The 16,956-nt window shown below is 30.2% G+C and overlaps 1 protein-coding gene across 1 annotated transcript in view; it reads left to right on the top strand.

Annotated features, from left to right (window-relative positions):
* Window positions 1-16,956, top strand: part of LOC118185793 (small subunit processome component 20 homolog) — a 219,401-nt gene that overhangs the window by 90,030 nt on the left and 112,415 nt on the right. Inside the window, exons 27-33 of the mRNA XM_085821737.1 lie at window positions 2,478-2,556; window positions 4,541-4,736; window positions 4,849-4,926; window positions 5,986-6,065; window positions 6,565-6,797; window positions 9,592-9,730; window positions 9,826-9,913. Of these exons, the coding sequence (XP_085677863.1) occupies window positions 2,478-2,556; window positions 4,541-4,736; window positions 4,849-4,926; window positions 5,986-6,065; window positions 6,565-6,797; window positions 9,592-9,730; window positions 9,826-9,913 (893 nt within the window). The remainder of the gene's footprint in view (window positions 1-2,477; window positions 2,557-4,540; window positions 4,737-4,848; window positions 4,927-5,985; window positions 6,066-6,564; window positions 6,798-9,591; window positions 9,731-9,825; window positions 9,914-16,956) is intronic.

Here is a 16,956-nt window from a genome sequence, read left to right on the forward strand (position 1 = left end):
CAGAAGTATTTTATGATTTAGGGAAAGCATTGGGAGGCAAAGTTTAGGTGCGGTGAAAATTTTGAACTTGGAACGGCACTTTGTTGCACAACTTAGGATCGTAGAGACTGCACCAGGTGGTATTTAGCGCCGGCCCCAGATAAAGCATTACATGGAAGTTTACTTATACAGGACTCAGATTAATTTTAAGCATGTGCAATAAATAAATATAGGTATAGTAAACAACTAAACTAATACAATTCAGGCTTAATTCAGTATGCAATAGGAGCAAGGCAAAATTTAATGGAACAACCTGGCTTTCGTCGTCAATCTTGTGATACACAGCCAGTAATGTATAACGAACGCTATTAAGCTAGTATAAAATTATCTTTACTGATTCATTTCAGTTTATCTAGCGGAGTGCACTGCTCTCTAATCTTCTAGTTTGATCCAGCTTATTATTTTTTGCAGACTGTTATTATTATGGCAATTTTATAAAAACTGAGCTTGAACTTTCAATTATGTCGAAAAGAGTTTCCAATTCTGGAGCTGCTAAAGGATCTACAAAGCGAAATTATGTCCATTAAACAAAAAGTGGAATTGCTTCAAAAAATGGATAAAGGCATATCCGAGGAGTATGGCATTGGAAAGTCAACTGTATATGACATAAGAAAAACAAAAAAGGAACTTTTTGAATTTTTTGTGGAAGCAACTTACATGAAAAGAAATGTTTAATAAAGTAAACAAATAAATATTGGACGTTTTTTTGTAAATTTTGATACCTTTTAGATCATAATTGTTCTTTATTTCATAAATTATGATTTCATATTTTTAATTGTATAATTTCTGCATGCCATCTTACCAGATTTAAATTGATGATCTAATATCTGGAAAAATCCCAAATCCGGAATCGCCGAAGTCCTGACGAGTCCGGATTTTGGACTTTGTACTGTATATGTATATATGTATATGTATAATTTTTATCAGATTTTTTTACATCATTTCCAAGGACATATAAATTTAATTAATACAATGAGTTATTAGAAGAAATCTGAGTCAGTATTTTAAGTATAAGTTATTTAGATACTATTGTAGTAAAAATATATTTATAAATTTAACAAATACAATATAATTATCTCATTCATATAAAGCAAATTAAAATTTTAAATTATGTAAATTCAATTGTGAACAAAATAAAATAATTAATTTTTGCTACAAACTAATTTGCAATATCATTTAAAATTCAGAAAACATAAGGAAATAAAGTGCAAGCTTGTAAATAATTGGAAAAAATAAGTACAATCCAAAAAACTTATCTTAAAAACTTTTGAAATTTTTTTAACTAAATTTAATTTGCATAAAGTGAATAATTCTTGCACAGACAAGAGGCAGATCTCTTCAAGGGGAAGTTGCCCCAAACCTAGTTCTTCAATCACTCAATTTGTGTATCATCATCCATAGGTATAGGTTAAGAAACACATAAAACCAAAAATAGTGATATGTTAAAATGAGAAAGTTAATAGTAAAGGAATTTTCAAGAAATTTGGAAAGCAAATCCACTATAGGAAAAAAAAATTCACACTTAAAATTAAATTCTGAAATTCCAACACAAATTTAGTGATTGAAGAGAGGTTTGGCGGCAACTTCCCCTTGAAAACATCTGTCTCCTGCCTGCTCAACAATTATTCACTTTATGCAAATTAAATTTAGTTTTAAAAAATTTAGAAGTTTCTAAAATTCATTTTATGGATAGTATTATATTTTTTCAATTATTTACGTGCTTGCACTTTATTTCCTTATGTTTTCTGAATTTGAATGATATTGCAAATTAGTTTGCAGCAATAATTAATCCTTTTATTTTGTTTGCAATTGGATTTACATAATTTAGAATTTTAATTTGCTTTATATGAATGAGATAATTATACTGTATTTGTTAAATTCATATTTCATTCGTTGCAGCACTGGCACAAGAGAAATTACTTAAATTTATTTAACTTCACTTATTAGTTTTTTATGAAACAGTATTATATATATATATACACACATACTTATGAGAGTTTTTGAACGGAGAGTTTAAATTTTTTACAGACTTTTTAAGCTTTTTTTTAATGGTAATTTTTAGTGACAAATTATATTAGGGCTATAAAAGTAGAATTTTTTAAATAACCTTGTCACATGTGAAAGACATTTTTAGGGCTATAAAAGTAGAATTTTTCAAATAACCTTGTCACACGTGAAAGACATTACAGATTGTTTTTTTTAGGAAATTAAAAATTGGCTTATAAATTTTGCAGATAGCTACAGAAATTTGTGGAAATTTTATGGGAGCGGGAGAGGCTTTTAGTTTTAATTAAGCAAAATAGTTTTAGAAAAGTTTGAAAGCTACTGTACAGTTTATCACAATATAAAGTTCTCTGTAATGCTGAATTTCATTGTGTAATTTTTATTTTTCTTACATCATTTTAAACATGTTCCTTATCCTTTTTGTTTGTTTCCAGATGATACACTGATGGCAGTTAAAAAAGTACGAAAAAGTATTGACCTTTCAAATGTAGTTCCTATTCGTAGGCAGCACAGGTAGGTTTTTTAGTTTCAATTCATTTATGTATATTTAAAATATTTGTGTATTTATTAAAATATGTATTGTATGAATCATTACTAAATTAATCTTCCCATATTGCTCAAAGGTTATCAATCTCAAAATGTATCTACCATTTTCTATATTAAATGTTTAGTTTAAAAACATCGGATTTTTTGGTGGGAGGCATGAAACTTCTCAGTTTGCTATAATTTATGTATTATTATAAGTTAATAGATAAATTAATTTGCTTTGGCTTGTGGAATGGATGTTGTCACAGGATTCACAATTTGCTATTCTCTGTGATTGATTACACTAGTAAATATCAGTCTAGTATAGTGATATGACACGAAAGAAAATTAATTTTTAATAGAGATCTTTAATTAAATAAATATGTAAATAAAATATAGTAGTATTGGGAATCTGATTTTTTTTTTTTTTTTTTTTTATTTGATTTGATTAACAAGAGTTTTTGTGTAAGTGAATCTCTTTTTACTTTTTATGATTTGAATTATGCATAGCAATACAAATTGTTATCTTGTCATTAATGTATTATTATTTGGTTAATTTTTTTACTCTCGAAATTGAACTCTGTGGGATATTTTTATTGCAGCATTAATATGGTATATTACATAAGGAAGAAGCAGATTTTACTTTTTTTGGTTACACTTGTTTCTTACTTTGCATTGCATGATGTTGTTGTTTCATATGGCTTTATTGAGAAATCAATCCATTTACACATGATTTTCCATTGAGGTGAAAGTTTACTATGATATCATTTTATATGTGCATTTTTCATAACTCCCAAGTTCATCAAAATGAAATCAGTTTCATGCTCAAAGCTTTTTAGATGTGTAACAGTTATGAAATGCATTTTTGCAACAGTTTGCTATGAAAGCTCTTGTAATGTAGAAAGTGGAGGCAGGTTCTTTAAGAATATCTCAAGGAGATATATCTGGAAGAGTTTAATAGCATAATATATGGTAACTTTGTGGCACTCCAAGTGATCAGATGATAAAATACAATTATGCTCCCTTTGTAGATGTCTGTAAGCTTTTTCTTACAATAATTCAATATGTGAAAACTCAGCTGCACTCTGAAGAGCATTCAAATCATGGATTTTTCAGCTGTTAGCTGAAACTTATAGTACGAGGGAATCTGTAATTTTTTATATTCTCAAATGAAAACTGGAGACAAGCAGGAGTTTGATTGAAAATGTGAAAAATCTTCTGCATCTTTGCTTGAATTCAAGGTATGGATCTTTCAATTGTTAACTGAATGGATTGATTCCATGCAAGAATGTGTACAAAGGAATGTGGTAATTTCTTACAAAATGATATACTTAATGTAATTCTGAATGTAATCTTTCATCTTTTTCAATAATTCAATGTATGATATTTCATATATTGCAAGAAATAACAAATTTATAAGCAAGCTCATTCTTTTTAAAATACTTTATGTGTTATTAACAGTTGCAGTTATGGGTTTATATTCCAGAACTTCTTTCTTATAAAAGTAAGTTAGAAACAAGATCACATTATTTTGAATGATGGCACATATACTGTAGATGGCTGGTATAGCTTACTCTTGTTGTAAATGCAAAGTATATGTTCAGTAGGTAACAGATTTATATGCCACCTAAAATTATGGGAGAAATGCTGGATGGGAGGATATAGCATAAATTTGCCACTTGAAGTAAAGTAGAGAATCAGCTTACTCGAGAAGTTCTTTTAGAGGGAAAAAATAATATATAATTTTGTATAAAAGCATGAAAAACAATTTTTAAGCTATTAAATATGCATAAAAAAAGAAAGATAACTATTAATAGAAAAATTGATGTAATAGTAGTTTTAAAAAGTGAAGGCATGAGGTTCTGCAAATTTTGTTCTAAATTATTTTTTATGCTTTCTTATATAGTAAGTGGCAGTGACTCAAAATGAAATAGTCAAAAGGATGTATAGCTATTTTTTTTTTTTTTTCCAGCGCGTTAAATACATTAGGCCTGATACTTCAGCATTTAGGTAATTTGATTCCTGAACTGCTGTACTGGCTTCTCAAAGTATTGCTGATCATCACAGCTACGAGTGTGACCCTTTTGGAAAAGCGAGAGGAAGTTCTACCTCAGTGTGTAACCCTTCTCAAAGCTGTTCGTATACAAGCTGTTATGAAATTGATACAAGTAAGTTATTTTGTTCAAACAAATATAATTTTTTAAATTTCTTTTGACTGTACTGTATTTGATTATTTCTAGAAGAATGAAGAGGTATTAATAAACTTTTCTTCCCGTTCAGTTTTTTAAATCTTTCCCACAATATGATTTCAAACCTGAAGAAATTGATGCTGTCTTTGAAAGTATAGTATGGCCTATAGTAAGTGAATGAATACATACATTATCATACATTTATATATACTGGTATATCACTGCTTCACCTGAATTTTTGTTTTAAGTCTTCTGATTATTTACAAAAGTTTCAGAAACTTTTATATGCTGTAGAAGATTCTATTTAAGTATACTTTTTTGGATAATTTTTGTATTACTTTTTTTGGGGGGGAGGTGTCAAGTTAGATATAAATCTTCATCTGTGGTCTCGCATATAAATCAGTCAACATGCTTGAAATAATAAATAATAATTTATGTGTCAAGTACCAGGACTTTTAAGCTGAAATGAATGATGGGAGAAAAATTCTAAATAAACTCACACAAAAGCTATCTTGAAATCATTTTCTAGTCATTAACTTATTTTAATTCTGAATAATTCTTTCAACTCAAAAAATTTCATTAATTATCCATTGTGTTTAATATAAGAAAGATGGAATGTATTTTTATATACAGTCGTAAACAGCAATAATATTAGAGAAGTGTCATTTATTCATTGAATATTAGGCTGAACTATTTCTCGGCAAAATGGTTGGATCATGTTAAGGTAACACATTACTTAGATCAGTGATCAGTGCAATGTGTTATTTCATAGTATTAAGGTTACCTGAATTTGTGTAAAAATGCTTAAGTAGGCAGTGAACATTGGTTTCTCGGCAAAATGGTTGGATCATGTTAAGATAACACATTACTTAGATCAGTGATCAGTGCAATGTGTTATTTCATAGTATTAAGGTTACCTGAATTTTTGTAAAAATGCTTAAGTAGGCAGTGAACATTGGTTCCATAGCAGAATAGCATGTTCCTGAAATAGTAACATTCTGAACATAACTTTCATTAGTAGTACATTTTTATAACAATATTTAAAACATAATTCAATTTATTAGAAACTTATTATCAGATATACCCTCTCCTCCCACTTTTTTCAATATGTTTTCCTGACATTTTTTGAAATGATATGAAATATAGTAAATGGAAAAAATTAAAACTCTTTTTCCGTATATATTTTATTGTTTGTTTTATAATTTGATAAATGTTGTTTGCTTTTTAGTTACCTCGTCTTGAACATGAATCCATCAATCAACCATCACCATTGCTTCGTCTGCTAGCAACATGGAGTGAGAAGCCTAGGTAGAACAATTTTTAATTTTAGTGCTTATGTATGGTGTACTCTAGATATGTTCACTCAGGGAAAAGGGTATTTCAATCCTATGTTTTTAACAACTGTAATATAAAGCAGTGAAATTATTTTGTCTGCTTATATTTTTTCATGCTTTATGCTTAAATAGCAATAAAATATAGCGGGAAAATAGTATTTTTATGCTATAAATTTGTGGTATTGTAATGAGGATTCTGTGATAGTGAGTTAAGTATTAATATGAGATAGTTTCCTAATATAATATTCCTTCTTGTGGAATAAAATATCAAGAAACTTTTATTAGATTTCAAAATTTAAGAGATTTTTATTTGCATGTATTTTTTTCTTCCATGTTTCTGCTATAGAATGTTGAATAATTGTTGTGTAAAGAAAATCAAGTGTTATAGTTATTTTAGATATGTTTGTTAAAAGTCCTTGGATTGTTTTGTGCCTTTTGTAAATAATTTTTAATAATTCAATTACTTGTTCTAGGTACTTTGTTTTATTTGCAAAATATCATGAGAATTCTGCATCTTTAACACCCTTGCCTCATTTAATGGACTTATATTCATGCCCACGTACAAAATCAAGAGTTGTTGGTGTAATATCAAAAATCATCTTCCAGCTACTTACCATTGAAAATGAGACTTCTGAAGAAGAAGAAAAACTGCCTCCTCTCCAAATAAATTGCCATCTCTCTTTACTGGATGTAATTATCGATGGAGGTAATTTTAACTCAAGTTTTTTTTTTTTTTTTTTTTTTTTTATAATAAATTTGTGAATATCATCTGAAATTCCATGTGTATATGAGAATGAATGCATGCATAGGCTCCTGGCATTCTTTATGCATAATCCAGCACCCCCTATATTCACAGCATCATTTTGTATGCTTCATAGGATGAAGTTAAAATCAAGTGCTTCACCGCTTGTGAAATATGATCAGTTGTCTGGTTCTTAACAGCAAGAAACACGAAAATTGTGGGTATTCATCACCAGATATGTGAAATATACAGTGACAGTTAAATGAATGATACTGGAGTGTAAAAATGATGAAATTATTCAAAGAAGCATGTAAACACATCCACGCTTTGGTGTTGGTGAACCAAAGTGTGATTCATCATGGATTCAAAGCATGATTCATCTGGATTTAGTGGAAGTAATTCTGCTCCAATAAATGCAATAGGAGATTTACCAAAAAAAGAAAATGAAAAAGATCATGAATAAATAAATGGCTATCATCATAGGCAGCCAATTTCTTTGAGAAAAGTATCCCTGTTTGTTATGGTTAAAGTTTAGACTGACAAGGAAATTGTTTTTCTTGTCTCTTTCAGATTTTATATTATGCCTAAAGCAGCTGCCCCCTTTTTTTTAACCATTTTGTGTGTTACCCATTTTGTTTATTTTGTGTTTTATTTATTAAATATCATGTTCTTCATACTTAAACCATAATATTCATTTCAAAGGCAATATCACAAAATATTTAAAATGAGCATATCTTCAGAATTCCCAATACACAGTCTTGTGTACTAAAGGGTTTTTATTTTTAATTTTTTCCCCTATATATATATATGTGTGTGTGTGTGTGTGTGTGTGCAATGTTGCCATTGCTGGCTTTGAAATCATTGAAATTGCCAAAGTTTTCCAAGATATGAAATAGTAACACAAATTCCAAATTTGCACTTTCAGATGCCCATATTCGAGTGGAAAACTACGTTATTCTAAATTTGATGTCTCTGAGGTACCGTTCTTTTTTCAGAATGCAAGAAACATACATACATTAATACAGATTCTTCATTATTTAATTTCTTTAAATATAATGCATGGCTCTAATATTCGGTGGCAACAATTTGAAGAGTGAAACGCCATTTTTTAACGAATGAAACAAAGTGCCAAAACAAAATTAACAGCCTTTCTGGGCAAATTGCCCCTTTAAAGTATTAAAAAAAATAGAAAAATCAGAATTTAAAATTTTTTTTTTTTTTTCTTGTTTGTTTTTATTACAAATAGGCCTTACTTTAAAAATAACCCTTGTATGTTCTTCTTTATTAAATATTTTTAAAATATTAAATAGGTATTGTAGTATTGTTTATTATTTTACTATAGGCTGTATAAGTTTAAAGACACCTATATTTTAATGCTTTTATTTTGTTTTTGTGCTGTTCATTCTTATTACTTTTTAAAGTATGCATTTATCGGAACTAGTTTGAGCAGAATTATTTTAGGTAATCTTTGGAAATTAAATAAATGCGTATAGCATTGATAAGCAAAAGTATATTTTATATTCTTAAGGTTTCCCGTTGTGTTATTTACATGCTACTGCATTTGATTAGCTCTGCATTAACTAGAATAAGTTTGTTTATCAAAATAAAAGGCAACCTAAAAAACAAAACAATTATTTTTATTCCTGTGTTCTACTTTTTAATGCAATGTCAGTTTTAATTGAGATAATTCATTAATAAAGATATGTAATGGTTTTGATGAGAGAAGACACAAATACTTTCTTTCATGCCCAATGTTACCACATTTTATTTCCAGACAAAACAATTCTTGAAAAGCACATCTTAATTATGAATTTTGTATACGAGCCAGTTTCCCTTAGAAAGTCCTCCACGAAGGCATCCCTCCTCTTAGGCAAATAGCCCTCAAGGCTTTGCCATAATCACACACACACACACAATTATGAATTATTCATGGTGCTGGGCATAATCTGCGTCCACATTCTCAATCACATTTGTAACTTTTTTACATCTTTTGATAAATAAGTGGATAAAAGAAAGAGATGTGCAGCAACATGTTAGCTAGACAGGAAACAAAACATTAATGTAACATATTCAAAAGAAAGCCTGAAGCAGAAGTCAAAAGATTACAGTTTGTAATGTTACTTTCAATTTCAATGTATTGAGATTGGCTTAAGCATTTATGTAAGTACCTGCATCAGCAGACCCAAATTAAAATGAGGAATTAAGAGACTATTACAAATTAAAGTTAGTATTTAGATTTAGATATTTTTTATGTTACATACATTCATATATATCACCTGGACAATGATTTTTTTTAGTTAACTTTTTGTATAAAATATATTATTACTTTGTTTTATAATAAAATACCAGTTGCCCTATAAAGAACAAATCTATGAAGAAAATTGTTCTAAAAGAAACTGGAGATGATTGATTTTTAAAACTCATAGAAGGAATGCTATTTGTATCCACCATTTTAGTTTCAAAGATTTTACTGTATCTTTTGGTGTGTATATAATATATCCCTTTAACAAATATTCTCTATTCGTATAAAGCTAATTTAAAGTAAATTTAAATTTTAAATTATGAAATTTTAAATTTACTTTAGCTTTATATGAATAGAGAATATTTGTTCAATTCAAATTTCATTCCTTGCAGCAATGGCGCATGAGAATTATTTAAATTTAATTTTACTATTTATTCTTATGAAACAGTTATATCTCTTTATGTAGTTTTTTAAATTCAAAATTAAGTACTTATTATTTTCTGTTTTATTCTGTAGTTCCTGCTGCTTTTGGAACAAAGCTTTTGCTTCCATTTGTGGATAAAATATTATCAAGAATTGAAATGACAGTTTCGATTGTGACTAAAAAGAAAGTCAAAAAATCGATTTCTACAAGGGATTTGACTATTCTATTAAGGTAAAATTTATTGCAAGGTGTTTTTTAAATATCTAATGTAAATATCAGAATTATACTTTATTATTTACATTTATGTGCATGCTTTATGTTTTTAGAATTAGCAAATACGTGAATGATTCTTCACAGTGCTCAAAGCTGATACATTTGTTGATACCATTTTTTCAGAAGTCCAAAATAGATCCTGTAAGTATGCATGTTTAAACATAATTTTATGTTTAAATTATTTTTTAATTTTGTGTTAACTTTATTTGGTGAATTTATTTGTTAAAATTACATTTGATTAAGTAACTTGGTGTGCCATAAAAAAGATATTTGAGAATTGTTATAATCTGAAAACTTTTTCTAATTGGCCTATATCGTTGGTTTCATAAATTGCTCAGATAATATGACTTCTTATTTGATTCTCCATTACTGGTGAGAAGTTTTCCAGTTTGTAATCAATTAAAAATAATACAGGAAATACAAACAAAATAAGGTATCCTCATAAATATAGTTACTGAAATTATTATTTATTATTGTGTGGTTAAATGACAGGTGCTGTGTTGAGAAAATTTATTTAATTTTGAGAAATAATTATTTAATTTGAACCTTAAAATGTCAGGACTTAGAAGAGAAGGGCTAGCTCATAGAGCTTTTCCCCCTGAAACAGAAAGTGAGAAGTGATGATGTAGCCATGATGACACTGAGTGCGCCAATAGAATTTACAGCTTGGAAAATAGCGTTTTTGAACCAGCGTTTAAAAGGAGCTGTGTGTGAAAGATAGCTATAATTTGGAAGAGGCAATGTTACTGCTTTATGCATTTTAGACTGAACCATTAAAAAATTTAATAATGCTTGCTCAATTTTAAAATAATAGATAAAATGTGCTACTCTTTTAACATAAAGTTCCGTTTTTTTTTTTTTTTTTTTTTTTTTTTTTTTTAATTTGAAGGTTTTTTTTTATTTAATGCACATTTATTTCTAATCATTTCTTTATTTTTATGCTAACTGAGAGAATTTTTATACTGCTTCTAAGATAACTATAATAGCAGCTATTTAAATTTACTCAAAAAACAACTTTACATTGACATAGGTTTAAACATATATGACGTATATGGCAACATTTCTGCTAACCTAAGTTTGTTTTTTGCCTAATTGTAAATTTTACATTGTTATAATTCTCTTCCGATTCAATATAATAGATATTTTTAAATAATTTTGTAATTTATACTTATATCTATATTACAATTAAATAAATGTATATAAGATTGTTACCTTAATTTTGACAAAATAGCTTTATTCAGAGTACCTAAAACAGTCATTTAATTTTTCAAAAGTGTGAGTAAAGGAAGCAGGTCTTTTTATGCCAATTACTTTGATGTTTTATACTATTATATTTTATCTAGAATGCTAATCTAGCTCAAAATCTAATCAATAATTAGTTACAAAGGATACAATAAGAATAACTTTAACAAGTACTTAGCAAAATTAGTTTGTTAAATACTTGTTATTCTTGTTGCTACTATTTTGGTACTACAGTCAAAAGTCGTTAATCCGGACTCGTCGGGACTTCGGCGATTCCGGATTATCGATTTTTCCGGATTACAGATCATCAGTTTAAATCTCGTAAGATGGCATGCAGAAATTCTAAAATTAAAAATATGAAACCGTAATTTATGAAATAAAGAACAATTATGATCTAAAGGGTATCAAAATTTGCAAAAAGAAAAAGCTTAATATTTATTTGTTTACTTTATTAAACATTTCTTTCAATGTAAGTTGTTTAAGTTTTGCTTCATTTCATGTGATAATACTTTCTCTTTAATTCTATTAAACAGACATAATTTCTTGTTCAGTTACAAAGTTCCCCTGTTCAAATCCTATAATTGCTGTGTCGAGAACACCGACTAATTTGTCAATCGAAATTTTTTCGTTTTCACTAACCTCTGTTACTTTCTTCGCTATCGGAAGTGAATTATAATGACGAGGAATTTGTTTTAAATCATATCAAAGACGGAGCACATCAAGATGAAATACTAATTTGGTAAGAAATTATAAGCCAAATAAAATAAAAACATCTGCCCTGAAGATAAGGATAGTGCTGACAGATCAACTTCCAATTCATTACGCGCCCGCTACGGCATTCCCCCCGCCGAGCAGCGTGAAATTGATAAACAGATTTCGGATTTCAAAACATACTTTCGCTTTAGATACTTTACATATTAACAAATATATATCGGAAATTCTATTTGATATAATCGAAAGTTCAAGCTTACTTTTATAAAATTGCTCTTACAGTCTGCAAAAAATAATAAGCCGGATCCAATTCGAAATTTAAGGAACAACACAATCATCAACATTAACTGAAATAGATAATTAGATAATTTTAGCTTATACGTCCATTATACATAAAACGCGCACGCGAAAACGTATTCTGCACTTGCGCACACTCATATGCGCATTCATAAAAGGTCTTACGCGCACGCGTAAACGCCTATGCGCATGTGTCAACGCGGCGCATTCGCAGAAAGTTTTTAGTTTTGAGGTCCGGATTATAGATCATTCCAAATTATGGGTGTCCAAATTAACGACTTTTGACTGTATTCATAATGCCGAAGATATTATCGATTAACTCAAAGAAGTCGGATGCTTTCTGATTTCCTGTGGGGTAGAGTATACCTTTTGCGGTACTTTTTGAAAATAATGTTTTCTCTGGAGCGACTTTTTGTCTCTCGTTTCCCTTCACTATTAAATAATTTGGTTTTACTTTGTGACACAATTTGATTTCTTCTCAATCTCTATTTAAAACCTCTTTAATAATATCAAAATTTAAAACAGTTACATCTTCTAAAACAAATCCTCTATCTAAAACGCGGTTTCTCAGTAATTTGAGGCAGAGCGCGAAATGAGGCCTCTGATTAAAACAAACTGCACATTTTGAAAAGAGCCAACTTAGTCCAATTTAGAGTCATAGCTGAGTTTTCAATCTATATGCATTTCGTCGAAACTGAGAACGCATATTTTTTCTACAGAATACAAATATTCGCCTCTTTCCTTCTTTAGAGTAAGAACATTACTTTGAATTCTTGGACTACACTAAAATTTAGAAAACACTAAAAAATAAAATAAACACCATTTCTTTAATTTGATAATACTAGGTAAAGATATTCCAATTTCTTTCTTAATTTTTTTTCTTTCCAAAAATCATAGCTTTAAGATGACAGAGCTCTTATGACGATGCAACGTGAAATATTTTCAATAGTCCACCTGATTTTTTTGTTCTTTTTCAGTAATGCATTAATCTGCGCCTTTATAAAAATAGGCTTTAGACATTTTTCCAAATTCTCCGATTTGTGCTCCTCCCACCCCCAAATTTCGCTATTTGAGATTTTAATTTCTGATACCAATTTCTGTTTAGATGTCGTCCACCTTCTTTGTCGCTGAACAAACATTCTAAAATTTTTCTTTTCTCTATTTTTCAATACTTTAATATAATTTAATACAATTTTCTAAGGATATTATTTTGTTCTTCAAATTATCAATGCATTCTTGTTTATCCTTAAACATTCAGGATGATCTACATTTTCATTTGTGAGTTTTATTTCAAAATCATTAAAATTTGATTTATTATTGTCATCATCAATTTCGATTTATTATTGTCATCATAATTTACTTTCGGCACAGCATTCCATTTCAACAGTTTCTTTTTGTGGCTATCCAAACAAGCGATTTTTCATATCATCTTCATAAACACTGCATAGAAAATGTTCGCTGCAGATTTTTCCGCTCTTCACATTAAGAGAATCTTCTCTTTGACATTTGTGTATTCATTCTTTCGTCAAAAGCAAACTCTCATTTGGATCCTTTGGTCCCATGAAATAAAATATCTCATCCTTTCATACTTCTGTAAGTGCTACGGCATGTTACTGCAGCGCAAAAGCCATATTATGTAAACGATACTTTACAATATAGAATTTAAAATAAAAACTGACTAAAATTACATATATATATAAATTATTTTAAATATATACATTATTAGAAAACAGATATATATATTATTAAAATTAATTTGGGATATGTAACCTCTAGAAAATCGTCTCGCAGCTTAATGAAACTACTGTTTTAAACACGGGAAATCGGGACAGATGGCATCACAGTGACGTCAGATTATTGACTGTTACGTCCCCCCATTAGGCTCGTGTCGGTGAGGAGTCGAACAAAGAAATGAGCTAGCCCTTCTATTTATCCCTGTTAAAATGTATTAAGAAATCAGCAGAAGCTAGACATTTGCCACAGAATCAAAATTTGGCAAGGGAAAAGGATTTCTAAAAACCTCTCCCTCTTTTTTTAATAGAAATGTGAATACTTAGCTAGAATTATTCAGTCTTTTGCATAATAAGATTTTGTATTTGCACTTTTAACCCTTTCAGGTGAGGTGGTTTCACCTTGAAACCGCATTTTCAACATTTTTTTAATTTAGAAAATTTGTTTTTTTTTTTTCCTCAAAACCACTGCTAAAATAAAATTACTTCTTAAAGCTGATAACAGATGGCAGCAGCAAACCTTTCTGGGCATCCATTAATTGATACGAATCATTCAAAAAAAGCTTCTTTTGCACACTACTCTTTTTGACCCATTTTAAAAACAAAAAACCCAAAAATTTTTAATTTTTCCACAATATATTTTATAAGCAGGCATCAATGAGTAATGAAATGTCCTTAGTTCACAAAAAAAAGTAATTGAACCCTTTTAATTGTGAATGTTTTCATTGCGGTTTCAGTATGAAACCACCGCCCCTCTGAGACATCAAAGAAAGGATCAGATGACGCAGTCGCGAGATTTTTTGCAGTTGTGTTTATTGCTTTCGAATCACTGCTGTAAACAGTTGCACAATATCTTCATTTGAGTGGCTTCAAAGATGAGGATTTATAGAGCATTTGAGAGAGGGAAAACATTTCTTATTTTTTACAGAGACACAGAGCATACTGAAAAACACTCACAGTTGCGTTTTTATTATGCTTCTCTTAGCGGTCGCTTTTCTCATGCTTCTAGTTCATAGTAAAATAATTGTATGCATCGTAATTTATTTTATTTTTACATATAATTTTCTTAGTTTCAAACATAATTTTTTAAAATATTTCATAGTTTTATGCAAGTAATTTAGTGCATTATTAGTTACTTTTTGCCCCATACTTTTTTGTTTCCTGTTTTAAATTTTTTATTTATAATTTAAAATGCGTATTTATGAAAATATTACTTACTTCATTAGTTGTTCAGTAATTTACTAGTGTAATCTGCAATTTGGGTTACGTTCAGATACTTTTCAGCAAAGTAAAGATAAATAAGCAAATGTTTAGTCTTAAATGCTCTAGACAGGCGCTGGTTTCAAGGCGAAACCGGTCCTCTTTCCATAAAGGGGGACGAAAAAAGTTTTTAAAACTCATTTATGTTGTCTATAGGTCCATTGCATGTCATTATGCTTACTTTTTTATAACTTTTAAAAAATCATAACATTGGGCCCCTGAAAGGGTTAAATGAGAGAAATAATAAACAGTAAGCTTTTCCAAATAATTTTAAATAAAAATAATATAAATAATCATATTACCGTATGCTTAGACATATAATGCATCAGTATTTATAAAATGGAGTTTTTGAGAATATAGTAAATGCTATAGTTTCATGTGTATAATGCTTGATTGTAATGTCATCAGCTGTCCAAGTATTAGTTATGTCGCATATATTATGATTCTGTATTTTTTTTTTCGTATTTACTGTTCTTATAATGATAATTTAATGTTATTTCAAATCTTATGAATGGTATAGAAATATCATCAGTTAAGGATTTCATTTTATAAGAGAACAGGAATATGCTGTAGCAGTGATAGTTCCCAAATGTAAAATATATTATAGCTGTTTCATTTTTGCAAAAAATGTAAAACTTAGACACATGCCACATACTTTTTTTCCAATGTGATGTTCAGTTTTCTGTAATTACAATGAGGTAATATGCTATATATTTTATTCCTCCCCCCTCCCTGGTTTAGATATTCAGACTTCTATGAATTGTTTATATATACATACACACACACACACACACACATATATATATATATATACACTGGTGTGCAAAAATTAAGGACAAAGTCGAAAAATTAGCATATCAGCTGAACTAAGAGGCAGAGCGGACAGAAAGACCAATCAGGAGATTAAGTAAGGTGATGTACGATAGCACATGCGCAGATATGCAGCTAGACGTAATGGGGAAGTGTCTGAATAGTATAAAGCATGTTGTAGGTGTAAGATCAGTATTTCTGGCAAAGAGATTGCATGCCATATAGCAGTTGAAATCACACCGAGTTGCTGCCTCAGCGAGAAATGGCCAATAATCAATCTGTTAGATGACATCTGGATGCTTTTACCCGAGGTCGAATCATTGGGAAGTTGGAGGAAGGCCGCAGTGTGACAAGTGTGGCTGCAGAGTTCGGAATTGTTCACAGCATCGTTTCACGACTTTGGAGACAATTTCAAACTACAGGAACAGCTATCCGGGGGTTTAGTAGTGGTCGTCCATGAGGAACCACGCTCGCAGATGACCGGTATATTGCCTTACAGGCCAGAAGAAACAGGCGGCAGACAGCTGGAGAAATCGCTAGACACACGACACAGGCGACTGGACAACCGATATCGCATTTTACCGTGGCCAGAAGACTGCACAGTGGTGGTCTGTTTGCACGACACCCTGTACGGTGTGTACCTCTAACGCCTGCCCATCGGAGAAGGCGTTCTCTGTGGTGCCGGGAACACCGGAATTGGAGAGACAATGAATGGGGACGAGTACTCTTTACAGATGAGAGCAGATTCAGTCTGAGTAGCGATTCTCATCGCATACTCATCTGGAGAGAGCGGGGAAGCCGCAATCATCCCTCGAACATCATTGAAAGGGACAGGTATGGAGGTGGCGGTGTTCTCGTTTGGGGAGGCATCATGCTTGGTAGTCGTACAGACCTTCACATCTTCGACGCAGGTTCAGTCAACGGGACCCGTTATTGTAACGAGATTCTTCTTCCATATGTGCGTCTTTTTAGAGGCACTATGGGTCCGCAGTTCTTTTTCATGGACGACAATGCACCATGTCATCGCACAGTAGCTGCCAAACAGCTCTTAGAGAGTGAGGATATTGAACATATGGATTGGCCGGCACGATCTCCGGATCTCAATCCGCATGTTGGGATTTTCTAGGCAGATGC

This window comes from Stegodyphus dumicola, chromosome 8, assembly GCF_044657685.1.
Source record: "Stegodyphus dumicola isolate Sdum_Otavi_A_Nest chromosome 8, ASM4465768v1".
Taxonomy (NCBI): domain Eukaryota; kingdom Metazoa; phylum Arthropoda; class Arachnida; order Araneae; family Eresidae; genus Stegodyphus; species Stegodyphus dumicola.